The sequence below is a fragment of the Sphaerodactylus townsendi genome, linkage group LG08, assembly GCF_021028975.2.
Source record: "Sphaerodactylus townsendi isolate TG3544 linkage group LG08, MPM_Stown_v2.3, whole genome shotgun sequence".
Lineage (NCBI taxonomy): Eukaryota > Metazoa > Chordata > Lepidosauria > Squamata > Sphaerodactylidae > Sphaerodactylus > Sphaerodactylus townsendi.
This window is the reverse complement of record NC_059432.1, coordinates 78,660,645-78,687,899: the sequence shown is the minus strand read 5'-3', so window position 1 is coordinate 78,687,899 and position 27,255 is coordinate 78,660,645. Positions and strand designations below refer to the sequence as shown.

Genomic DNA, 27,255 nt, shown 5'->3' with positions numbered 1-27,255 from the left:
TTGCTCATTAGGTGACCCAGCCCAGGAAATGCAAAGCCTCCAAGCAAACGGCTAGCGGGGAACAAGGCTCCACCGACGCCCCGCGGGCAAGGCAGAGCTCCCGTCCGCCGCCAGCCTCCTAACCCGTCCGGGGATGCGGCCGGCGGCGCGAGGAAGGTTTGGAGGAGGAGCCACGGTGGCGGCCCAGGGGGCGGGGCTCGGCGTTGATGGACGCGCGAACGTCACGATCCCGCCCCGCCCCCTTGGCAATGTCTACAGCCTGCTGCACTTCCCATTGAAGCATTTATTCCACTGGGATAGAGGAGTCGCGAGCAGCGCTGGCACCTCCAAGCCATGGCCGCGATCGTGCGTGTCACCGTCTTTGCGCTTCTCTTTGGGATTAGCGAAGGGGTCACCGGCTCTCGGGTATACCCGGTCAATGAAGGTGAGTGAAGGAAAAGGGGGTCCTGGACTGAGCCAAGGCTCTCCCCCCTGTCTGGGACCTGCCGGGGGGGAAGGGGGGTCGTTAAGTCTCTTGGGACCGCGCGATGCAGCAGCCGGCGGCGGACGCGCTCCCGGGCAACTTGAGCCGGGCCGGCTGGACAAAGTTCAGAGGGACGGACGGTTCCGCGTTCGCCTACCTGCGGCAACGGGGCAAAGTGAGGCTGTGGAGCCAGGAGTGCCTTTACTGGAGGGATGGAGGGAGTTGACTGCTGCCCCTTGGCTCGGAGGGGCAGGCTGAAGTTTGGAGCGCGCGGCTGGGCGCCTGCCTCCAGGAGTGGGATTTGCCGCAGACTTGACGTCCCGGAGCGCGCGTGCAACCCGCCTGGGAACTTGACCTGGATTTCCTCCACCCGCCAGTCGGGCCAGTCCGCGAGGAGAAGCCTCCCCTGGGCGGCGGGGAAGCGACCCTCTCGGATTTGTTAAAGCCGGCCGGCGACGATTCCAGCTCTAAACCAAAAGTGCCGGACCTGGATTCCTCGCTGGACGCCCCGTTCTGCCTCTTGGGTTGCTGCTGCTGCTGCTGCTGCATTCCGCGACTGGTGCATCTGGACTCTCTGGGCTGTTTTCCTGTTCATCACTTTCGTCCTGAAGAAGACGCTTTGCGGGCTTGGTGCTTTGTGAGCCCAGGGTTGCATGAGGGGATCCGCACACGCTTTCTTCCAATATCTCCCTGACTTTGCGCATCTCCCGCTGGCCAGCGTGCCCTGATCCCTTCAGACCGAAGGGACGCTAGAAGAGAGAGAAGTGCCCTTTTTAGTGCTACTACAAGTCATCTACCCCAACTCTCAGTGCAACCTGTTCATTTTAATTTTTTTAGAGACTTGAACCGCATTGATGTAGGCAATACCGTTTCAACTTGAAACTATGAAATCAAAAGCTTTGGCAGAGATGTGTTTACTGCTCATGCCTATGGCTGAGAAAAAAATACGTGTTTTTTTTAAATAAATCTTCCTCCTTCCTTTGCTTTCCATCATATCTTCCTCATCCACATCCTTTATTTATTTATCTGGCCTCATTTGACTGTTTTGCATTCGCCCAAAGGGTTGTAACAATAGTGCTCTCTAGTGTAGAAGTGTTAGGCTGGTGGGAGATGGCTTTGTCTCTTCCAGCAAAAATAGTTCTCTGTTCTTGATCTTCTGAAGGAGGGGGGGCTGTTGCACAACATTTTTTTAATTATCTTTTTCTGGCTGAGAAATCAGATGAATACTACAACTATTCCTTTTACAAAAGGGGGGTTATCCCTCTTCCTTGTTACAGTTTAAAACTCCTGAGTTATGATTTATTTAGAACCTGTGGTTTTTGAGGCTCTTCCTTGGGGAGAGATTGAGTGGCTGAGATTTCATTGAATCTGTCTCGGCATCTTTCAGTTGAATCTGCACCGGGGGAGCCATCTTTCAGTCCTAACACACCCCCAGCTCTCACTCCATCTTTAACAGGGGTCTCGGGAGGTGCGGCAAATACAGCAGTGGGCCACAAGACAAGCTGTTCACCTTGTGTTTCCCTCTTTTGTTTCCTACAGAACTACCCCCTCCACTTCTCATAAAGGCAGTCTCTCATGTGTAGTTAGAAATGTTAGCCTGGGGAAAATTAAAAAAGAAAAACGCACCTACTTCTCTTATGACTGCCATTAAACACACAGAAAATGGGAACAACGCGTTAACTTTCCTGTTTATGATACAATTTGGAGTACGCTCTGTGTCAAAGCCTACGCTGCACCAACCTGTGATATTCATTGATGTATTCTGAAAAGGTGTGCATTTCAACAATGGAAGTGACAAACAGCATAAACCAGGACAGCTGCTACTAATCAAAGGAAAGGGTGTTGCAAAAGTTGCCTATCAGAGGGTCCAAATGTTAAACATCCCCTTGTCTTACAGGCAAATATATATATATATATAATATATATTTGCATATATATGTAGTCATATATATATGCAATATATATGTTGCATATATATGTAGTCACAAGGAGTTCGAGCTCTTGTCTTCAGCATTTTACATAAATAGAATAAAATGACTAGTGGAACCTTATCCATATTTATGTTTTGCACGCTTGGTTTGGGTTTTAGTTTTTTTCTAAATGGGAACCATTTCTTTTTGGGTTTACCTTTAGAAGCTCTTGTTTACATTTCAAGAACTGGGGCAGAGTGGTTAAGAGAATAAGCACTGAGCTGAGAAGTCTTCACTTCATGTCTCCCTGCAGTCTGAAACTCAGAATGAGGCTTTAGGGGACGCCCTTTGCCATGGCCATCCTGACTGCACTATGACTTACCCACAGAGATGTTGCTGAGCTTACTGAATTATGTGAAATGCATTAAATGTTCTGTTGATAACAGCCTTGATCCAGGTACAGGGCATAGGTTGCAAGGTAACAAACAGTGCCAGGTAACAAAACTACCAGGAGTTACAATGAGCTTTCCCCAGAACTGACTTTGTCTGGATCAGGGCCACTAAGTATTTAAGGAAACCTTCTGGTGTGAAGTTAAACAAAGGCTTTGCTGGTAATAGTATCGGCATGGGTGTGAAAAGGAAAGTTTTGATTGAAATCTTAGTTGAATAGGAGCTTCCTCTTCACATATGGAAACAGTCAGGTAAATGGTTTCTGTTGCTCAGGCTGGGATTCAGTAAATGGAAATTAATATTTATACATATATATTTTGCCTTTTTGCAGTTACCCTATTGGATTCCAGATCAGTTCAGGGTGAGCTTGGGTGGATAGCAAGCCCTTTGGAAGGAGGGGTAAGTTTTGAATAACTACGATCAAGATGCTAAAGGGGGATTATTAGTAACTTTCTGGCAAATCTGAATAGCTCGATTATTGTTGACTGTGGCGGGAAAGTTGGATTTCTTCTATGGCCTGTACTGCGAATTACACTTTGTTGGAGAAACCTTATACTCCCAGTGGATAGCTCTGTCATGAAATAACCATAAAGTGAAAGAGTGGAAAGGGAGTTTAAAAATCAGGAATTTAGTAGAATAATAATACCTATTTTATAACGAAGTACCACAAGGAAATGCATCCTGGTGACTAAAGGGAATCCACACCTGTTTCTGCTCAAGAAATGGTGAGGTTGCATTTTGAATCACTGATCCACTTTTTAAATGAAGGGACTAAGGGCAACTAGAATAACTAAAACATTTCTAAAGGTGTGATGCATTGATTGAATAGAATTAAATTATTACCACGCACCTTGGCAACATTCTGGTTTCTATTTGCGAGTTTTCCTTTTAACACCAGGCAAAATGTCTGATTTCTTTAGGAAGGAGGTGCAGATGGGGAGAGTATTGTACAAAGCGAGGCAGACTCAAGTGCTTGGTTTAATCCATTGCTGGATGGGGAATGTTTGTTTGCAGATTTTGATGTTCGTAGATTGCAGCTTTCTTAACTACTTGTAGACCTTCACACTTAATTCAGCAGTGGATTTTCAGACAGTAAACATGTGGTCAGATGCACAGTGGTGCTGAGGGGTTGCTGAGTGTTTCAAAATTCTTGCTGAAGATGTTGGGTAACCAAGAGCATTCAGTGTGTCCCAGAATCAGGAGTTTTATTAATTATCCCTCCCCACATAACCTTATTTTCTTTGCCACACACATAGTGTGAATATTAAGAAACTATTTTGAGGAGGAGAGGATATTCAAGCAATGAACACATGATTCCTAGCTGCATTCAAATACTCTCAAATCCCTTTAAAATTAAATAGAAACCTCTTCTGACTGTGCTCAAAGGCAAACAATGCATGCCTAAGTAAGTCCAAATAATTAAAAAGCAAAGTCTTGAAAGATTACCAGACGTGTAATAAACACAAAAGCAGATTTTTTCAATGCATTAATGAAATATATACTGTAGTTCAACATTCCCTTATTCCCCTAATTAAAAAAAAAGAGAGAGAGAGAGAGAGAGAAGGGAATGAAGTAGTGGCAAGCGGAAGGAATGTGAGGCTGTTTATTTAGTGATGCATTATGCATAAGCTCTGAATTGGTCCTATCATGGGAAAATGGAGTATTGTCCTACCCCTATTGTTGCTCTGCCTGAACTTGACTGAAGTCAAGTTGTGCTCTGCCTATGCACTCTGTAGTGTCCCTGGAACCATTTTTTTTCTTCCCCAAGGAAAAGCGAGTGATTGGCAGGTTTCTGCTGGTGCAGGCAGCACACATTCACTGCTGATTGCAGGCAATTGCCCTCCTCTTTTGACCATGGGGAAAGGTACAGCTTTATCTCTATGAGAAAGTCAGTCATCTTTGTTATTCTTATACCCTCGAAAATCCAATGGATTAGACCTACTGGGGCATTGAGGGCCTTCCCCTCTGTAAGTGCAGATCTCTCCTTTTTGAATGTTAGTATTCACATAGGTCAGCAAAGGCATAATTTACTCATGCATGTGTGTATCTCTGTCATTTCTATTTTCACCTGCATCTTTTGAAATCTTTTTCAAGTTTTAGGACCCAATCTGCAGTATTTGGACATGACTAGTTTCCTAGTTGTGTGGGCGTATGCTCTAATTTTAAGCTAGCAGTGAAAAATTCAAGAGGGCACATTCTGTCTGCAAGACAGAATGCTTGGAAAGGTTTTTCTATTCTAACTTCATGTGCTGCAGATGGCCTTCAAAGCATCAGAAAGAGAACACTCCTTTCTGTTTCTTTCCAAATGTCACAAGATGTAGCCTTCAAGGATCAGTTCTGTTCTCTTTTTATATTGTTCTCTGCCTACTGTATACTACAAGCCCCCTATTTTATAGATCCAGAGCAGCTTATTCTTGAAGTGTGAAGTATTTTATGTGTTAATATGAGATGCTGGAGATAAAAATAGGCCACTTTGCCCATGAATAGCACCATTGCTAAATCCATAGCAGTCCTAGAGGAATAAATGTGTTACATTGTAAATTTAATTAATGATGTACCTTTAAAATTCACAGTTGAAAAGAAATCTTGGGTCTGGAATGCTTTACTGAGGATTGTTCAACCATGGGAAGAGTTGGTTTTAGAAAGTCCCCCAAAGCAAAAAGGGCGTGGAATTGTTGTCTTCATCCTTACATTTAGATAATGTACAATAATTTACAGTTTGAGACTCCTTAAGTACAGTTGTTTAATAATGAAATAAATGTCTAATTCAAGAAAATTCTACACAAAGCCTAAAGGGGGGTTGGGGGGGAAATCAAAACCCTGTGAGGGATTTTGCAAGGAAGGACCCACTGAATGTGACCCATGGTCTTTTCAGAGGCTTAAGTCGGCTTTGGAACCAACCTTATAGCCAAGTGTCTTTTGTGTGAGCATGCTAAAGGAAATCCCATTGATAATTCTTATTTCCTTCTCTTCAGTCTCTCCCTGTTCCCCCTTCCCCCCAGATGATAAAGCGAATGGAAAGTGATGGATCATAAAGGGCAAAATTGTAACACAATACTAGTTTCATGGCAGTTGTAAATTAAAGAGCTCTTGTCTGTTGCGGGCACAATGTTAGTGTTTAACATTGATAGATGGCTTTCCAGGGTTCCCTGTTATCGGTGACACAGGTTGACACACGGTGTATTGATTTATCTCTCCCCCTCTCCCCTTTTGAAATCACAAGTATCTTGAATCCACAAATTATGCCGTAATTCAGATATTATCCTCTTGACTCTGGTTACTCTTGGTGTTTATTGCTTTAGGTCTATAAACAGATTTAGCAATTCTAAAGTATTTTTAAACCAAAGAGTGCTTAATGATGATGAACAGAATATGTTAAAGGATGGGTTGGGTCTTGTATGTATGAGCGCATTTTCACAAGCGTGTTTAATAGTTCACTGCCTCTGGAAGTTACATTCTAATCATCCTCTGATTTCTAAACATAATTTTCACATGCTTTGTTGTGTGGACTGGAATCTCAGCTGCTATTTTACAAAAATGGAAAATAGGTGCCCTTTCCCCCCGAACATTAATTCAGTATAACTGTGGTTCTTTTTTCAAGGGAGGAGGCAGCAGAGGTCCCGACAGTGGCTTTTTTCCCTCCATCATGTGATTAACATAATCTTATTTAAAAATTTTCATAGCTCTTATTGACCATTTCCACTTGTTTGTTTCTCTTATAACATGTTCATCTTGCTCCTGCTGTAAAATTCTTGATACCTGGGGAATCCATTTCACTCTTAATCAAGGAGGCATTTTTGGACTAGTTGTATGTTTTGAGTAGGGGTTTTTTAACCAACTAGAGAATCAGCGTACACTTCAGAGAGGCAATCCGGATTTAAAGACAGAGTTGCAATTCCATTAAAGCCATTAGTGTTCTTCAAGAATATAAACGGACTGTCTTGTCCTGAGGTGTGGGAAACTAGAATGGCTTAAAATTAAAACCTTGTATACAAACCAAAGAAACATTAGGCATGCTGTAAATTTTACTGATATTTAAGGGTGGTGTCTGGTGTATTTCCCCCCTTCTTCTTTGAGTTTGAAAGAGGAAAGGCTTTGAAGTGGTCTTCTGTTATCCCTTGCCACTTTTATGGATTAGGCCTCCATTCAGTTGATGCAGTGGGTTTGATACCTGTTGGTGCCAGAATTCATACTGTTATCACTCCAGTCTAAAGATAGTTTAAGAAATGGAACAGACTGTAACTGGCCACAAAGAATCCATTTGGAGAGCCCAAAGGAAGAGTGAACTGGTGTAGTGGAGTGTTTGTCAGTGTGAGGCATGTGATGGAAATTCACCACTTTAAATATCAGCCATGAAATTACAAGCAGCCTCAGGCAAACCTTTACTCTCTCAGTCTTAGCCCTTCAGCCAGCTGTGATGTGGACCTAATTCTAGCCTACATTGAAGAGTTTCTATAATAAGATTGTGAATTTAAAGTTCTGTGTTGATTTACGCTTCAGTCCTAACATTCTTATAAGTCCATTGACTTCAGTGGATTTAGAAAGCTGTCATTCTGCGTAGGATTCCATTGTTGATTTTTTTGCCATATGCTGCACCAGATGAGATATTAAGATTACAAAATATTAAGCACATTGCTTAGGATCCTTCCTTCATCTTGACTACAGGGGATACCTGCCCAAGTGTTGTTAAGTGCCTATGAAGGTGGTCCAAACCTGTTAAAATCATGTTACACTTACAATATTTTACAGGGTTGTTGGGCATATATGTCATTTTTTAAAGAATAAAAAGTCAGTTCTCTGAGAATTTAAACTAATCTGAACTAAAAGCTTGTTCCTTCTTAGATGGTAGCTTTGTTTGTTCAGCTGTTTAATGTATCCTGTGTAGCTTTTCTAAATGACTTTCGTATCAGTGGCATAAATGAAGCCAATTGGAAGATAGGACTTAAACTCTGTGGTGCAAGTTTGATTATACTTTTCACACTGTCACCTTTCACATTTGTCCCTTTGGTTCTTCACAGTGGGAAGAGGTGAGCATTATGGATGAGAAAAACACTCCAATCCGCACTTATCAAGTCTGCAATGTGATGGAGCCAAGTCAGAGCAACTGGTTACGAACTGATTGGATCCCTCGTGAAGGGGCTCAGAGGGTATATATTGAAATCAAGTTCACACTAAGAGACTGCAACAGCCTGCCAGGTGTCATGGGGACTTGCAAAGAGACTTTTAACCTTTACTACTATGAGTCGAGCAACGATAAGGAGCGCTTTATTCGGGAGAGCCAGTTCCTTAAAATTGATACGATCGCTGCTGACGAGAGTTTCACACAGGTGGACATTGGCGACAGGATCATGAAACTCAATACTGAGATACGTGATGTGGGGCCCTTGAGCAAGAAGGGATTTTATCTGGCTTTCCAGGATGTAGGGGCTTGTATTGCCTTGGTGTCTGTCCGTGTCTTCTATAAGAAATGTCCATTGACGGTCCGCAACCTGGCCCAGTTCCCGGACACCATTACTGGGGCTGATACGTCATCTCTCGTGGAAGTTCGTGGCTCATGTGTCAACAATTCAGAAGAGAAGGATGTGCCAAAAATGTACTGTGGGGCAGATGGTGAATGGCTGGTGCCCATTGGCAATTGCCTGTGCAATGCTGGATATGAAGAGCGCAGTGGAGAATGCCAAGGTAGGCCCTGCCACATTGTACAGTTCATTAGGGTTTGGTACATATAATTGAATCAGAGATGAGAGCTGATGGAATAAAGCCAGTAATTAACAATCCCTGTGGGATGCAGTGGGACAGAGGGGTCTAATGAGAAAGTCCAGCCATTCCAGGTGGTAGGGCTAAGGAGAGTGTAATGCTGACAGAACAATTGGCACCTCCATAACCAGAAGTCAAGACAGATTTGCTGTTAGAGGGTGGGATCAGAACTGGTGTGCACCTAACTACTTACATCTGAATGACTATATAAGCCATGAATCTGAGCTACCAGTATTTAAAGTAATGAGATTCTTTTCTCCTTACTCTTTTTTTAAAAAGTGTGTTACAGCTAGAAAATTCTTGCCAGGTTAACAACTACACCAGCAACAAATGTGGGTTTTGGTCCTCCCTACAATAACAGAAGCCGAAGCCTCCTTTTTAATTATTTTAGCCTCTTAAGAAATGTAACTCTAGTCTCATTTGAGAATTTTTGCACTAAATAAGGCTTGAATATGTGACATGGCTGCTTTTGTGAAATATTTTCATTTCTCAGAAAATCTCCATTGTTTCTTTCACAAAAGGTACGCTGGGAGACTCTAAGAAATGCAAAAAGTCATCTGTTTGTTCCCCCTCTCCCCCCCCCCCCGCCCCAATTTCTATCCTCTACTGAATTAGGGATTAAGAATAGTATAAAAGGCAGCTTACTTTTCTTGTTTAAAGAAAAGAAACAAAAAAGATTTAAAGCTCCCTTGTGAACTCCTGTGATTTTTAGCTGTGCATTATCATGAGTTGATAAGTAGTCTATTACCAATTACAGATTTGATTACTTCTTTAGTCATGTGTCCAGGATCAATCTCTAATGAGTTTTTTTTTGACAAATTATTAGCTCTTTGTATATATTGGTGAAGCAGGGAGGCTGAACAGAACCCAACAATGACCAGTCTGATTACTTTGAGAAAAATTCAATTAAAATCAATCACTGGACTGCTTTTTTGAAAAAAAACTCCAAAGAATCATTGTTGAAAAAGATGTAGCACTGGCTTGTTTTTCCTTCACAGCCAGTGTCAAACGGCATCTTTCTCTTACCCCCTCCAAACAGATTCTGTTGGATCATTTTGGGCCAATGTGAAGATCATTATTCTGCACTGAAATTAAAAGAGTTGGCAGGGAAGCAGCTTTAAGCACAAACCTCTTCCTTTGCTCTCATATTTTCATCAGATGTGTGAATGTCAGTGGGTGAATGAGGGGGAGGGATGATTGCAGCGTCTTCTCGGCTACACAATTATGAAGGGTTGGAGTGAGAATTGAAAAATGAATAGCGTCATGACAGGGCACCACGTCTAGAGTAAATTATTCTGTCTCTTGGAGCGGGCAGAAGCTTGGGAACCTTTTGCGTGTCAAAAACAAAAGTCTTCCCAACATGCAGATGACATGCTGAGTCGATGTTCTTTAAGAGACTGGTGGCGTCGAGGGAGGTTTTTTTTTAAAAAAAAATGTTTCTCTGTATTGAAAGCGACCGTTCTTGGTAGTCTTTTGCAACTTAGGCTGTCAGAAAAACAGATGGGAATAAAACTAGGAAGTTGCCCCTATTGCACAGAAAGAACTTTGCATTCTGTTTCAGTGAGGTGCTAGGGCTGTATTGGCTGACCTTGATTGATGTAGAATTAAAACACTTCTTAGTCATTGACCCACACATTATTAACTAATCACATGGCAAACAACACTGAAACAAGTCTCTGGTGATATTTTGGGACAGAAATACACAAGAAACATTTTTCCCCCCTTGAAATGGGGATCTTGAGTGAAAGTACCTGGAAACTCTCTGTTAAGCTTTACTGAACTTATGAAAACTGATTATTCACACCTCAAGTTAATGACAAATCCTGATGAGATCATTTATAAAATGGAAGAAAGAAACCTTTGTCTTTTGTGTCTCCTATTATAAAACCAGCCCATTAAAGCTTCTTGCCCGCCAGTAAACAATCTTTAGTAGGTAAGCCATCCCATCAGTTGTTGTTTGTGGTCTCCTTGTAAAACTTTATGTCTTCCTTTCAATTCCATGACAAACCTTTCCTTTATCTGCCCTCCCAGAATCCAGACTTTTCTAGGAATTGCTTTTTAATCATGGTATTGTCTGGGCATTCAAATGTTTGTTCCTTTCAAGTTGGCAACAGAGGCATCTGGGATATGGGTTCAGAGGCTTATCTTACATCTGGTTATCAGTTTTGTTCAGCAAAAAAATTGCTTTCCTCAATAACTTGTGAAAGTGCTGTGAAGAGGGAAAAAAGGTTGTGTCATGGGATTGGGAGGCATAAGAGAAAGAAAGCCATCTCCAGTCTACAAAAGCTTATAAAGGGACACCAACCTAGGACTGGAGGGTTGTGAACAGGTTCCACCCCAATTGTTTTTCAATGTGCCGACTGTGGCAGGACAAATGCCAGAGGAGGTCAGAGGTCATTCACTTCCTCATCCATCTTCCTCCTGTGATGCTGAGGTCAGAGTTAAGATTGATTAAGATCTTAGAAGCTTGACAAAGCCTCGGTGGGACAAAAATGAGTAGGGTGTATGGCAAAACTGAGGGTCTCCCTATTGTTCAGAGATCTAACACTGCTCATCTTCAGGACTCTTTAGCACTCCAGGGACAGACCTACATTTCCTCTTGGGTTTTTTTCTCTCTAGCTGTGTATGCTAATTGAAGCCCAAACAAGGGAGTGGGAGACATGTCTAGTCTACCAGGTGATGCTTGGTGTGCCCCCAAAGCAGCTGCAAGTTCGTTCAGTTTCCTGATCTTGAATAACATTTTCTGAACTGGACATGGTTTGTGCATGTGTGTGTGTTTAAATTCTGCCTCTTAGTGAAAAACCACCACTAAATGTTAAAGAAGAAGAATGTGTGGCTAGGGTTAAAAGAAGCTTGAACTTGCTGAATGGTCTCATCTCAGAAGATTATTCTATTGAGACTGGTAGTCACCGAAGGGCAAAAAATGAAAATAAGCTGATTAAAAAAAAAAAAGGTTTACAGTCAGTGTTCTAAAACCCAGGAATTTTCCTTTGTACACTCCGTGCTTTAAATGGGTGTCAAACATTTTAAAGCCACTCTCTTACATTTCTAGTTTCAAACAGAAAGAAAGGAAACATATCCTTGGTCTTACAAACAATTTGCTAATAGCTAGTGTTTGCTAAGGAAGAAAATGTATGGGGAATATTTTTAATGAAACGTAAAATTGTCTTAACTTAGACACATATTTCAAGGTCGAGACAATTACTGCTTTAAGGCTAAATGTAGTCATTGGCTGATTCTGCTTGGTTTAAATGTTTTGTTGTGATTGAAATTTTTTGGTTTCACGTTAGCACAAATACAGTTTTGATTTCTATCAAGCAATTTTCTTATCAAAGCAACAAGATGTAATGTATGGATCGGGCAAAGGAAATGTTAAATCAAGCAAGTAATAGAATTTTAGCCATATGATTCTTGTGATGCTATGAAACTACCAGGATTAAATTTTTGAATGTGCCATTTTAATATCCGTGCACCATAAAATTCTGATATTTTGGTAAAGATTTTTATTACCATGTTGAGACTTTGATACTTTTGCATTTGTGTATTTTCTGACTTTTGCTTCCTGAACCAAGCCAGTTAGCTGAAAATCCAATTTTAAGGATTGTGTGTGGGAGGGGATCCCCTTTTAATTTATGGATTTGATGACAAAATCCATAAGCATTAATAATTTAAACGATAAAAAATATTTTTGTATGTGTGGCCCAGTTAGTTTCATGTTCTTTATTCCCTGTCTTTATTTTCCCTGCTGATTGTGTGTACACACACAATCACAAAATGTGTGTATCAAAGTTTGGATTCCTGGAGACCTACCCACAAGGTGTAATTGTTGTTAAAATCAATGGGTGTAGCTCATGAGTAATTTTATGAAGCACATTATAGTATTTCTAGTACTGGAAAATGTATCATTAATTTGATTTGAAAGCTGTACTCTAGTTACTGTTGATCAGATCAACAGGCTAAAAAAATTAAATAAAAAAGCTTTTAAGACTTTCAGCTACCGGTGTGAAAACGTGCAAGTATATGATGCAGATGTGAAAGATGCAGTTTTCTAAGAAATTATGTGGACAAATTTTAATGTTAAATCTTTATAAAAGTAAAACAGTTTCATAGTTTTAAACAGAATTGCACAAAAATTTGAAGTCAGTGAGCTTTAAACTTAGGTTTGCTTTGTTAACATGCTGCATTTTTTTTACAGCCACACAGAACTGCATTCGGATTTTTAACTTAAAAATACTGCCATTTTTCTTCCTTTCAAATAATCATTAGGTTTCTGAACAAGATGTGAAGCTTTCCCAATTATAATGTAAAAGTTAAAAGACAGACATTCTGACTTATGGGAAAGGATCGAGAAAGAGATTTTAGTCATCACAAGATTATATATCTGCCTAATAGCTTGGCCCCTGATCTTTGCTGCCGCTGTGAGAAGTCTTGAGAAAGGAAAATGTCTTCTGTCCCTCATCTGTGTTGAATATCTCTTTCTTTTCTTCCTTGCTCCATTTTCAACTTGGGAGATAAAAATCGACTCTCATTTCTTTCGATTATGCCTTCTTCTTTTGAAATTCTTTTGGGGAGCAGGTGAGGTCACATAGTTTCATGAGCTGGAAATAATTAACACTCCCATGACTAAATGGTCACTTTATGAATATTCAGGATCTGTTTCACCCTCCCTGGGAAGCAAACATGTCGGGTTCCATTCTCATTACTCTCATTGGAGGCTGGAGAAGTTTCCCCTGTGAATGAGGATTGTCAGCTGTCTGGTCAGTTTGCCTTTTGCATGCAGCAGATTCCTTATTTGCATATTTTGTATACACCCTCATGCAAAGTAACCCACCCATTTCCCACTTTCACAAAAGAGATAAGAGCTTCCTTTGCAAAGTCCTAAGGAGAAGCTCCTTCTGTTTATGCTAGTCCCAATGTCTTGGATTTCATGCAAATTAATTCAGTTTTGATTTAAGGTCTTTGTTTAAGAGATAAGGAGTGCTATATTTGAACAGGGCTTGTTTTGTGTCCAGTTTCTCCTCTGTATGAGTAGAGCTTGATTGTTACCCCCCTCTTTCCCCCACACACAGGAACCCCTGCTTGGGGCCCTCACACTCTTTTCAAATTGGCTTCTGGGAAAACACTGCCTATGTAGGCCAGGCATAAAGGTTAAGTGAAGTATTCATTTAAGTATGAACCAACATCCATGTTTCAAAGTCTTGAAAATGTAAGGGACCGATTAGATTCCACGTGAAATCTTAGGCCCTTGGCAAAGGCAGAAAAGGACCACGTTTCAGGATTTATTATTTAAAATTAGCATAAAGGTATGTGGATTATGTTGAGCCTTCCTTAAATGAAACGTCTGTTCTTGTCACTTTGAGACTGAAATAAATTGTATGCGGCATCGCTAAATCAACTATAATGAAATCACTGTTTATTAAAAACATTAAATGCCTCAGAAAAGATATGGATCTGTGTAATGTTAGTACAGATATACATTTTCGCTATAAGACATTTGTCTCAACTCTCCCTCTCCCTTTTTTTGAAGCTTTGGTTTAAAAACTGCCTTTCACCTGATATGGAATTTGGCTCCATGCTCCACAGTGTAGGCTTCCTTGGGACAGATTGGTTGACAGGTCTACTGTTGTATACGAAACATGTTCAGCATGTATACACTTAAGCGTGTTTTTTTTTTCGTGGACTGTTTTCATTTTGTGTTTTTATAAATCAGCAGACTGAAATTAGGAGCAAAATCCATCCGAGCTCTATTTTCTCTAAACAAACAGAAAAGGGCAGATTTTTTGCCCCCTGTGAATATGCACACAAAGCTTTTTGATGTGCAATTAGCGTTTAACTCAAAGTTAATTTCACAGAGCAGTAAACTGCAGAGTGTCAGGCCATGTGGCATAATTAAGCAGAGGTTTAAAACAACAAAGAAACGTGCAGACGCTTTGGTTCAGTCCTGTGAGCATTGAAGGAAGTGAAATCTTTTTGGGGGGATTTTTTTTGCTTCCCAGTATAATTGGGAAGGTTATTAGGATTAAATAATATCAAGAGATATCTCTCATTTGACCTGTACTTTCATGTGGCCTCTCAAGAATGGTAGTTTTCTGTCTGGAATCAGAAATCTCTGTTTTTCAATCTATGATGCCATTATTTATTTAGTTAGTTATTCGTTTCATAGACCACTCTTCCCCAGTTGGACTCAGACCAGCGTACAGCATTAATTAAAACAGCCAAAAGTCAATAAAATTCTACAATATATCCTTGACACCATTAATTCTACTAAGAGATACTATTAAAATTGAGCTATATCCCTTAAAAATCACATTCATACATATATAGAGGGTAGGGATCATAGGGAGGAAGAAGAAAAGGATGGGATGGGGAGGAGAGTCCAATTAAATGGATACCATTGCTATCCTTCACCATAAAACCTGGCAGAACAGCTCCATCTTACAGGCCCAGCAAAATTGGCTCAAATCTTGCAGGGCCTGGATCTCATTTGGCAGAGCAAGCCACCAGGCTGGGGCCAAAGCAGAGGAGGCCTTGACCCTAACTGAGTATATCCAGACAGTTTTCAGGCCAGGCACCATCTTGCTTTCCTTGCAAAATATTTAGATATTTTTTCAATTTAAAAAAATCTGCTTGCCTTCTGTGTTTTTTCCCATATTTTCCCATATTTCTACAATCTACCCCACCACTTCTGTGCCCATCACACACTCCTAACACCCTTCTCCCAATTCCATCATGCTTCTTTGAGCAATCCTGTGAGACATTGGTCAGCAGTTTGGAGGAGGATTGTATGTTTCCAGATGGGGCTTGGAGATTTCCTGGAATTGCAACTTATCTCCAAGTGGCATCGATCAGTTTCTCTGGAGAAAATACCAGTTTTGGAGGTCAGATGGTATGGTATTACATTTTGCTGAGGTCTTTCCTATCCTTAACCTCTGTCTTGCTCAGGGTCCACTAAATCTCCAGGAATTTCCCAGCCAAGGCCGTTTCCGCACGGCCACGCTCGGGGGGTGGGGGTGCATTGGCGTATATGACGCCGAGCCCCCCCCCCGGGACCGTTTGCACGAACGGTCCCGGTAGGGGCATGGAAGACGGCACAGCCTGCGCGGAGGCTGCGGCATCACCCGAACGCCTTGCCGTCCCTCCGACCTTCCGGCGCATCGCCAAGGCCAGGGGACACGACCCCTGCCCTGTGCGACAGCTCTGGAGTTGCAGGGCAGGGGGGGGCATGTCCCCTGGCCTGGGCGACGCGCTGGAAGGTCGGAGGGACGGTAAGGCGTTCGGGAAAGGAGGCGGGGTGGCACCTTCCAGCCGCTGCCATTCGCACGTCAGCGTTTGGAAGCTGCTGTTTCCGAAAAACTTTGCTCAGGGAGTGAGGTTTGGAAAAAGCGGCTTCGCACCGCTCAGGGTTTGCGAGGCCACCGCTGCTGCGATGCAGCAGTGGCGGCCGTGCGAACCCCTCCCTGGGACGCTGTATTCCGCCCGTGCGGAAACAGCCCAAGAAACGGCATCCCTAGAACTTGGAGGTTTGATTACTTCATCCTAGCCTTGCAACCTGTGAGATTATTGCTCCCGCTTTGCAGTCCGTTTCCCCATCTTATTAGGGGAGTCTTCCCTTTGTGTGAGAAACAGTGGCTTTATACAGATGCAACAAAAAACAGGGTTTGGCCCTACAAGAATGATCGTGGAAAGAGCTCCAGCCTAATTTGAGATCCTTCTTCTTCTCATGTACCATGAGCTAAATAATTATTTCTTTGTGTGTGGCCATAGATTCTTTCTTCCAGTTGGTCAAACCATGTATTGCACTCAACCTACTCCCATCTTATGAACTTTGGTTTGTAGTCTTTTTTTGTGGGACAGACGAAGCCATTGTTTGCCATTACCTTTGAAATAACAAATTATGGTTCTTTTTTCAAATCAGGAGAGGGGGAGAGACTGTGCGGGCGAGCCTGAAACTCTTTTTTTTTTTTTTTGCTTCTCAGCATAGTACCAAAGTGAGTTAAACCAAAGTGAGTTTAAACCAAGATGAGGTCATAAGTGATTTTCTTAAAATGGTTGATCTTTACCTATAAGCTACTTTTTAACTTAATAGTTCCTGGCTAATAATATAATCTACAGGAAAAGCTGGGCAGCCTCTCCCAAAGAAAATGTGGAAATGGAAATAAAAAGGACCATACCTCAATGACACCTTCACTGAATATTAAGCTGCAGGATTTCAGGTCCTTTGCAAAATTCCCCTTCTCTCCCATCCCACATCCGAGGACCTTTGACTTGCCTTCAAAGTAGTTAAAAACAGTGGCTGCTTTCTTAAAAAAAGAAGATAGACCTTATGCCTGATTAGAAGTTGCTTCTAGTGATTAAGAAACCTCTTTCTTAATTCCAGATGTGTCACAGCAGGCTAAAGTTATTCAGTGCTGAAGGGAAAGACTCTCTCTCTATTCCAAGATTGAGACCTGACTTGGAAAACATGTTCTGGAAATGATCTCATTTTTTTTCTTTCCTCCAGGAGGCACTGACAAATCCACTGGCCAGATGGCTAGGAGCAAGTGCTCCTATTCCTCTGGAGAGAAGGGTGGCTAGTAGCATGCATTTCTTTCCCAGAATTTCTTTTGCAGTTTAGCAATCGTTAAGAAACAGCAGGAATCTCTCCTGCTGTATTTTTATCTTTTCCAAGTGGCAGCACAAGGGGAAGAATACCCCACAGCACAGAGGGGCTTAGTGAGAGAGGCGAATCTTATCTGACTTGCATTGAGGTTTGGATAAGATTTTTAAAATCCTGGTCTATATCCCAGCCCAAATGGGAGCACTTCCTTCTCTTCATCAGGTATGCCTGACAACATGATAACTGCTGGTTATAAGCTGGCTAGGAAGCCAAATTGATTGTGTTTGATTCCTGTTTTTTAGAGCTGGGCCCGGATATCCTGCTTCATACTTTTTTGCCCTGCCCCCAAAGGCCAGTTTAGGTATGTCCAGTGAAAGGGAAGCCGTGTGTGTATTGCTGTATTTAGCTATTTGTGCCTAAAGCAGGTTGGAATGTGTGTGGCTTTTTTCTGTTCAACACAGACAGAGGACACATGGTTGAACCCTGGCCTCTGTTTTATGTATCTATTAGTTCTGTATGTCATCCCTCCCTTTACAGGCATAGGGCTGTTTACCTTACTGTGTTTTGCTGCTTTCAAAATTTTTCTGCCCAATTGCACCAATATTGGAAATAAGTTGGACATAAGGAAGTACAGTGGGATAAGTAACACTGTTTAGCTCCCTTCAATAGCCTGCTCTGCTTTTTGTTAACAGATAGCCCCTCCTCATTCTACTTCATCTGTGAATGGATGGACACATGAATAACTACTTGATGACCCTACCATGGTCTAGCAAAGGTGTTGTGGAAGTAGGTGACACCTTCTAACATGCCACAGCTTTAAAGTTACAAAGGCTTCAGAATGTGATTCTGCTTTCCAACAGCCTGCAGTCCTTGCTGCACCTTTCACGGTGTTAGGATTTTGGGCACTTTGAGTTGTGGGCATTTCTGTGGATTTGTCTCTCTCTTCTCATAGAGGCAGGATTCAGTATGTAGCAAAAACAACCAAGAGCTGCTCAGATTCTCATAAGCTGCTTTGTTTAATTCACACAAGGTGCCGTAGCTCGGAGCTACAGAAATTGGAATAGAAATTACATAGAATTACATAAATGGGCTTGCCTTTTGTTTGGGAAATCTATTCATGGGAAAATGTCAGCAGGGGTGGAGTGAGGGGAAACATGCGCCCTGCGCCCCTTCTGCAGCGTCACCCACCCCTGCCCTGCCTGGAGAGTGCCGGAACGCCATGCCACGCCCCCTTGATGGCCTGGCCACGCCTCTGCCACTGCTTCACCCGGGGTGTCGCACCCCCCCATCCCGTGGACACTACGCCACTGAATGTCAGTGCGTACAAACTGGCATTATGGGAGATAGAAGGTAGCTCCTACACAGTAGGGTAATTAATATTAACTTGGACTTCAACTTTCTGGGTTTTTCAGTGATGACTTCAGAATTGAAAGCGGACATATCTGTCCCCTGTGAGCTTTTGGCCCTTCCTACATTCCATACTACAAATCACTTCAATACTGGTATTAGTTTAAGTGCTGGTATATGAACTATGTCACATACATACTATGTAACACCACCGTTGAAAAGACCAGAATTGTTTCCTAAAAGTAATTTTACCATAGTATATTATTTATCAGTAAAGGAAAAATAACAACATCAACTTATGCACCTTTCACCATCATACTATTATACTGGAAGGAGATTGTGAAGGCAACTGAACAAAAATTCAAGAGTCTTGTCCCCCCATTGATTCTGTCAGTGTAATATAATTTTCTCCAACAACTATACTGGTATGAGAGTAGAATTTCTAGTCAATAAGTCCCCTTATTGCCTTGTTTAGTAATAAGTTTTATAAACTTGATTAGGTGGAACTGGATCGGTAGCCGTAGTATAAGAGAATGTTAGGCAACATGGGAAGGTGGTTCAGTCCAGCAAGCATGTGATATTGGGCAAGTGACATGCTCCTAGTCTCTATTTTTGTTAAATCGATAAAACAGAATTTAAGGCCCCTTCTGCACACGCAAAATAATGCGTTTTCAAACCACTTTCACAACTGTTTGCAAGTGGATTTTGCCATTCCGCACAGCTTCAAAGAGCACTGAAAGCAGTTTGAAAGTGCATTATTTTGCATGTGCGGAATGAGCCTTAGTTTTTACCATTATGGTGAACACATAATATAAAGTTTGTAAGGCAGTTTGTATACTTGCTGTGTGAATCACAGTAGTACTGATAATACATAAATAAGTGAGGGCAGAAGAGTTTGCTTGGTTTTTTTGAGGGGGTAAGAAAGACTTAGGGAGGATCGGTGAAATAACGTCTTCCTAAATTCAAGTCTAATTATAATTTTTAATCGCTTTTAACCAAGCCAGGCCCGTCAAAGACAATTCCAGTATCTCTTCCTGAATAAGTTATAGATCACCATCTGCTTTAAATCCTTGAAGTATATGAAACGAGTTGGTTGATAACAGTAACTTCTCTTATTGGCATGGAAGGTTTACTCAGCAGTAGTGCAAAGCTAAAATACAGTGTCTTAATTATCCAGATAATCCTGTTTGCTTGTATTTTAAAACTATGAAGTGCTAGGTAATTATTCAATTCTTAATAGAAGTCAAATGGCAATGTAAACAATAATTAGGATGTTAGACAGACTAATGCGCTTCAAAGCAAATTGGATTTTTTTTCATACTGTTCAGCATGAAGTCCCATAAAGCTAACAATTTAGTGGCAAGGAAACAAGTTCCATTTTGTTCATATTTTATGGTGTTATCTTTTCATGCCTTGTTTGAGAGAATAACAGTTTGCCCCAACTAAGCTGCCTGCTCCTTAGCCAAATGTCAGTTTAACAATTGGCTCCCTGCCGCTTGCCATTTGGCTATGCTATCCCATGGCTCCAGATTGGTTCTTTGTCTGCTTCAGTTCCAGTTGGTCAGAGGTTAAATAGAATACTGATTTCCTCCCACAATATTGATGGCAGGTAAATATGGACAGGACTGGTGCTTAATTAACATGCCGCCCATGCTGAAGAGATTTGTTCTTCAGTCTCTTTCAGGCAAAGTTGTGCTTACTTTTTGATTAAGATTTTCTTACTTGGCTCTGTTTTTCTTCCTTCTGGATTGCATGATTTTGAAAGCCTTTCTGTATTTCTTTGATGAGTTCCTCTAAGCTTTAAGCAGAGAGCATTAGCAGGTTTTGGTCCTTCCAAAGCTTGGATAAATTTGAGATCTGTATCAAAACTCTTGGGCTCTGTTTCTGTGAAGAATGGCTCGGAAACTTCAGTTTAGATCCAGACCGAGTCCTGAATTTATACCTCTTCACATCTTTGTATGAGTGACCTGAACAACAAGTGCAAACCAATTACTATTCTCAGTCATTTTCTTTCTCTTGTCAACTTAGCGGCTATCTAACATTTTTCAAAAATACTTCTTGAGTCAGTTAATTAAATCTTGTCTTTGTCTCCATTACTTCCATTGTATTCACCCACAACTCAAGGACAGCGCAGGCTGGTAACAAAGGCGTGAGGAAAGGACGCAGCTTCTTTTCCAGATATTTTAATCATGCGGTTGTCACACAATAATGCAATTGGGTGCAGGGTTTTGTTTGGTGTGCGCTTCATGTTCTCACCAGCATTTGAGTGACTTGAACAATTGGTTTTCTATGCCCAATATCAAGACATCGAAGAAGGGTCCTAGTGTTCATCTGCACTGAAGCTGGTAATGAATTACAGCTGTTTTAATTACACCTACTTTCATTGTTACCCCAAGAAAAACAGGTGTTTGAGAAAAAATTAATTAATCAAACTGTTCAATGAGCTTAATCATCCTTTTTAATATATACATATAGTTCCTGAATATCACTGTCAAAGTATGGAGCATATTATTTTTCTTATTTTTGTTTTTATTGAGCCTTCCTGCCAGGTCAAACAACCAAAATGTTAATTAATGGACCTCCCCCTCATATTAACCTGCACAGTTTTGAAGCATTGTTTATTAGGTGTTTCTGCCTGCTCCCCATGGTTTGATACAAATAACAGCCGTCTCAGTGAAATACAAATAGCGAACTCAATTCAGATACAACTTAAAAAGCAATTAAAATTATCCCATGCTGTTGTATACCTGCCCCAACAGAAAACAAGTCTTGTAGTTCTTCTGCAATGTACATATCGGATATGCACTTCTATGAAGTTGGTACTCATGTGTATTTGGTCTTGTTGTTTTTGGAGTTTTCTTTAACTGAAAAAGATCTTTCCACTTGAAAACAACTTCTTTTTTGAAGTGGGTAGCCTGTCAGTGATTAAAACACCCCAAGGTAAATTAGCATCTCAAAAGAAAAGAATCAACATCTTCTTCCCTCTCTACTACCCACTTCCATCTCTCCAGGGCAACAGAGTTTGGGTAACATCAGGAATAACACTTCCACACATGCAGAATAATTCACTTACAATCACTTTCACAATTGTTTGCTATTGGATTTTGCTATTCCACAAAGCTGCAAAATGCATTGAAAGTGGATTGAAAGTGCATTATTCTGCATGTTTGAAAGGGGCCTATGAGATGGACAAGGGAATTTTGAGAGTAAGTTTTTGAGGAGCCCCATGAACAAATCAACACATTTGCCCAGATTTTTTTCAAGTATAGTTGTTTAAAAATTGATTCGAGAGGAATTGACAGCTTTGGGGAGAACCAGTAATTCATGTAATTATGGAGTGGATTAAAAGTTAGTATATGGAGGAATGGAAGATCAATGAGAGGGTATAAGTTAACTGAAGTCATCTCCAGATTTTGGAGTACTTAGTTTTGTAATATTTAACCTATGTGTGTTGAAAATGTCTTTGGACTTATCCATTGGGCAAGAAAGTTCAAAACCCTTACGATTGACCACAAACTTGACAAATAATTAACAGCAGAATGTTGTGGACTTTTAGAAACAGACGCATTAATTGAAGAACAAGTTTGGTAATTGTTTTAGTACTGTGTGCTTTGTAACAATGGGATTTAAAAAAAACAAAAATAAAACCCAACTGCCACAAATTCTGGTAATTTGGTTGCCTGTTGACAACATCAGCATGTCAAGTGATGAATCCTATCTTGTTGTACACATCTTAATGCTGAGACCATGGAAGATTTGTATGCTTTTCAGATTCTTCCCCAAGAGGAGCTCTGCGTGGCTCAAAAGTCTCAATGACAACTTTGGTTATTTTGTGCACTGTATGTTCTATATTCCTTGGGATTTACATCTCACAGAGTTATGTCCGTGAGTGACAGAGAGATCTACCCAGAATTAAAGAGCACCGACCTTGACTGCTCCTCTGGCCACAGGCAGCACACTTAACTTTCTGTTTTTACATTGCCATCTGTCAAGCCTGGCTGACATTAGTTTCACAAAAGTGTTTAAGAATTAAGGAGCACTTGCAAAGTTTCTTGATGATGAATAGAGCTATATATTTTCCAGGTGATGAGGACCTTTTTTTCCAACTAGGCTGGTTGTTTAATTAGGAAATTATTTTGATTGATGGCTTTATCTGAATGCACTTTACCTGTTGGAAATGTTACAACTGGAAATATTTTCTTTGGAGATATATTCCTGGTTGTCTTATTTCTGGCACTGCTTATTCTAAGTGCATTTTCTTGGATGCAAGGCCATGTCTGGCCAGCTGTAATGAATGGGGCTGAATAGAACTATTTGAATGTGGGGCTGAATAGAACTATTTGGGCTGTAGGGAACGATTTTTAGAAGCCTGCTTCAAATTGTTAGGCGCCAACCCTGTGCAAGGATAGAAAAATATGCCAGAATTCTTAAGCATCAGCACATGGACTATCAGATACTTAGGATTTTTTCCCCCAGACTCACTGAAAAGTGTTATGTTAGCAATACTGATCAATAGAGTGTAAACCTGGATGCCAAACATGTGGTATGGGGGCTGGATTTGGCCCCTTGAGAGACTTTATATGATTTGCGAGCCAGCTGAGGCACTCCCCCCCCCCCTTGGTCCTAATGTGGCATGCAGAACATGCAGATCAAGAGCCGGGAGTGGGGTTGCCCCAGCTGACTTGTGGGCCTGATAAGCCCTGGGCTGGTGAGCCTGCTGCGAGGTCGCTAGCTGAGACAGCCACCCTTCTTTTGCCCCACCGTGCTGATTTGGGCTAGTAAGCCTCATGGGGGTTCACAACTGAGGCGGCCCAACCCAACCAAGCCACATTTATGTCATATCTGGCCTTGTAACAAGTGAGCTTGACATCCCTGGTCTCAACCTTTGATAGCTGCCATTGCCCATGGGGTGTTCATTTCCTCCTAGCATTTAGTAGGACAGAGATTCCACTTCACATATTAAACTATAGACCTTTTGGGTGCTTCAGCTACTGCCAGTCTGCTTCCAGTTTAGTCAGGTCTGCACATCTGCCGCTTGTCCCAAAAGTATTTCTATACCACTGTTTGAGGTTTGCTGCTGCAGTAGGTACCCTCTGCAGTACTCTTAAGGATGACATCAGTTGCCTGCATCTGGCTGCTTTGTGCAATCCTAAACAGAGTTGTACTCTTCTAAGTCCATTGTAGTCAAAAGGCTCGGGAAGGTGAAACCCTGCTTAGGATGGAACTGAGAAATATGGACTAATTATGTAAATTTTTAACTTATCGAATGGGCAGGGTAAAAATGTCATAACCTGTATTGTTAACTCATATTTAGGTCATGGTAACTGTCTGATTTCTTAGAAGTATTAATTATTTCATTTTAAATGTCTTTCTTATTGGAATTTGACCGAAAAGTCTTATCTTTGTTGTGGTTTTGACAGCTGTTGATAGACTGCATGTAAACATTTTTTTTGCTCCTGCTGCATTTATGATATTTTAATTGAAAGCTACGAACAGAGAAATTTAGCCATGTGTAAACATTACTTCTGTGTGGCTTGAAGTTTGCCCTTCCAAATTCAGACATGGTTGCCTCAATTTGTGACCTCTCTTTTTGAATTCTGTCTGACCCTATGACAGGATTGGTGAACCTATGGCACGGGTGCCAGAGGTTGCACTCAGAGCCCTCTCTGTGGGCACACATGCACAGAGTTCATCATGTGGGGGGTGATAGGTAACCCTGTTAAGCGCAGTTAAACCCCACTGATTTTCATGGGAAGAACTAAAGCACAATCCTTTACCTGGGAGTAAGCTCAATTGCTGGCAACAGGGCTTGCTTCTAAACCCTCCTAGGGTCCTGATTCACCCATTGGAAGAGTTGCACGGTTGCTTCAAAGCAAAGCCACCGACTACCACCGTGCTTACTCCCGAGTAACGCGCACCTTGGAGCCAACCGTTTTTTTCTAAACTAAAACCTCAGTATTCGGGTTGGCACTTTGCGATAAATAAGTGGGCTTTGGGTTGCAGTTTGGGCACTCAGTCTCGAAAAGGTTCACCATCACTGCCCTATGATGATAGAGGGGTTATGCAATTAATAAAGCTCAACGCCTTGATTTAGTTGGTTGTTGAATAATCAGTGTTCTGTTGCCTCTAAGGTGCAAAAGGGAATGTGTAGATGCTTTTAAAGGACAGCTTGAAAAAAAATGTCCATTGTTATACCATTGTGTCGTAGGAACCTGACAGAAAATGGCATGCATTCTGCCTTAGAATTTATTAGTTTAACCTTACAAGGATTCCCATCAATTCCAATGCTCACTTAATCTCTGTCAGATGGCAAATATACTACAATGGTCTTTGGGATGAGACAAAGAGGTGGGGAAAATCACTAGTAAGATGAGTACATAGGATTTCAGGGTTTAAAACAAAAACAGAATTTGTGAAAGAATGCCCAAATGGAAGAAATTGTCTTATGCTCAAAAATTTCCTTTTAGATTTTCCATAACATTTTTGATGGCCATACACTGGGGAGGATGTCAGCTGTCTATTTTTAATCAATTTCATACCTGGCAGGTAGAAGTTACCAGATGATAAATGACTCTTGCAAAGGAAATACTTTGAAAATTAGGCTTTAGGACTTAAATTCAATGTAAAAAAATCCTTATTCTTTTCCATTTCTCTTGGAAACAGCCAGAAATTTGAGAAAATCTTTACTAGACTGCACTCACTCACCTCTTTTCCCAGTTGTAGCTCAGTGCACTTGTGTTAAGTGTTTCTTAGGGGCTCTGCTGGAAAATTCCAAACTGATATTGGCAATATTTTTGTCCTATGAGCATTTCAAAACAGTTGCTTCCTCTAGACCATAGGTGTCAAACTCACGGCCCTCCAGATGTTATGGACTACAGTTCCCATCATCCCCTGTCAGCCTGATTCTGGCAGGGAATGATGGGAACTGTAGTCCATAACATCTGGAGGGCCGTGAGTTTGATACCTGTGCTCTAGACCTTCCTCTAGTACTTTCACTGTTTTATTCCAATGTGTCTCCTGCTTAAGAGTACCTGTTAATTTGCAAGCTGCCTGAAGGACTGTTGTGTAAAGGAGGGGGGTGAACTCTATCCTCCCTCCCTCCCTCCCTCCCTCCCTCCCTTCCTTCCTTCCTTCCTTCCTTCCTTCCTTCCTTCCTTCCTTCCTTCCTTCCTTCCTTCCTTCCTTCCTTCCTTCCTTCCTTCCTTCCTTCCTTCCTTCCTTCCTTCCTTCCTTCCTTCCTTCCTTAAGTTATGTAATTATTATGATTTACTTCACATTTGCCCACTTTTTCTCACCAATGGGGAGCCAGCACAGCTTACAACATTCTCTCCATCTTCATTTTCTTCCCCAACAGCCCTGTGAAGCAGGTTAGGTTGTCAGACAAATGACTAGCCATGCAAGGTTGCACAGCAGAGTGGGTGTTTGAACCTGGATTCCAATGTCATCCTGAAACTGGTGACCAATTTTAAGCCTCTGTTTAATTATGCCTTCCACAAAACATACAACTTTAGCATCCAATGCAAATAGCCTTGGTGTGCATGTGTTGTGAACATAACTTAGAAACACAGAGTTGGAAGGAACTTCAACGGTCATCTAGACTATTCCCCAGCACAGCATAGGAAATTCACAGTTACCCACTCCCACTAGTGACCTGTTCTCTTTGCTCAGAGGAAGGCAAAACACATCTAGGATCCCTGGACAATCTGGCGTGGAGGGTAATCTTCCCTGATCCCAAAGTGACAAGTGTCTTCACCCCGGGCTTGTAAGAAATGGTTATGAGAGCCAAGCACTGTCTCATTCCTTTCTGCCCACAGAATCAGCTTTGCTGTCAGATGACCATCTAGCCTCTGCTGGAAAATCTCCAGAGAAGGAGTGCTTACAACCTTCCAAGGATGCCTGTTCCACTGAGGAACTGCTCTGACTTGTCAGAAAGTTCTTGGCCAGGATTTTCTGATTTCCATGCTTGCCACTTCAATTCCCACCATCATCCCAACTGGTAACAGTAATGCAAAGAAGCAGGGGGTTGGGGGTTTCTGGGGATTATGTGGACCAAGATGTTTCAATTCTCTTCATGTCTGGCTCTGCACCTCCCACTATCGCCTTGAAGCTAGTGGCCATTTTGTGGCACCTATCAATATTTCCTGACTAGTTGTGTATTCCACAGATGGACAAACAGATTCTTTTATTATTACAGATGTTGAATTATATTTCATGTGTACCAGCTGTTTTTATCCAGGAGTTGTAAAATAAGAAACAAATTTTTTAGGAGTCTGTTGATCTAGTGAATTATAATCCTTTACCAGTATTCTATAAACTTTATTAAATTATATATCCTTACCCTTTTCTGAACTTTTCTGTTAGGTTCTTCCATTTCTGCACTTTGCAAGACTTTTATCAGAAAAAGTTTTATTTTACAATTGTGTCAGGAGCTTCAGTGGTTAGAATTGAGAACCTTCTAAGATGTGCTCAACCAGAGTATGAAAACAGTTGATTTTGTTCTGACTTTAAGTTAAATGCAGCTTTAGCAAGACACTGGAGAGGATCCAACCATCTTCCAAGGAGCTTTCCTCTAGCTTAAGTGACTTTTCCTCCAACTTAAAAACTACTTAAGGAAAGCCCCTTAGGTTGGAATAAGACTTCAAATGTTTCCCAGTGGAGTTGTACCTAGGGGTGGAATTCACCCCATTGGGTTGGGTCCAAAGTGACCGTTCTGTGAGCCAAATGAACATTGT

The 27,255-nt window shown here is 41.5% G+C and overlaps 1 protein-coding gene across 2 annotated transcripts in view; it reads left to right on the top strand.

The window, feature by feature from the left end:
- The first annotated feature begins 268 nt into the window (after positions 1-268).
- The window catches only part of EPHA4 (EPH receptor A4), a 178,646-nt gene continuing 151,659 nt past the window's right edge, over positions 269-27,255 (top strand). Inside the window, exons 1-3 of one of the 2 annotated variants that reach the window (XM_048504923.1) lie at positions 269-424; positions 3,155-3,222; positions 7,842-8,505. In XM_048504923.1, coding sequence (XP_048360880.1) covers positions 334-424; positions 3,155-3,222; positions 7,842-8,505 — 823 coding nt within the window. In that variant the 5' untranslated portion in view covers positions 269-333. The remainder of the gene's footprint in view (positions 425-3,154; positions 3,223-7,841; positions 8,506-27,255) is intronic. The other variant, XM_048504924.1, reaches the window with a different exon arrangement.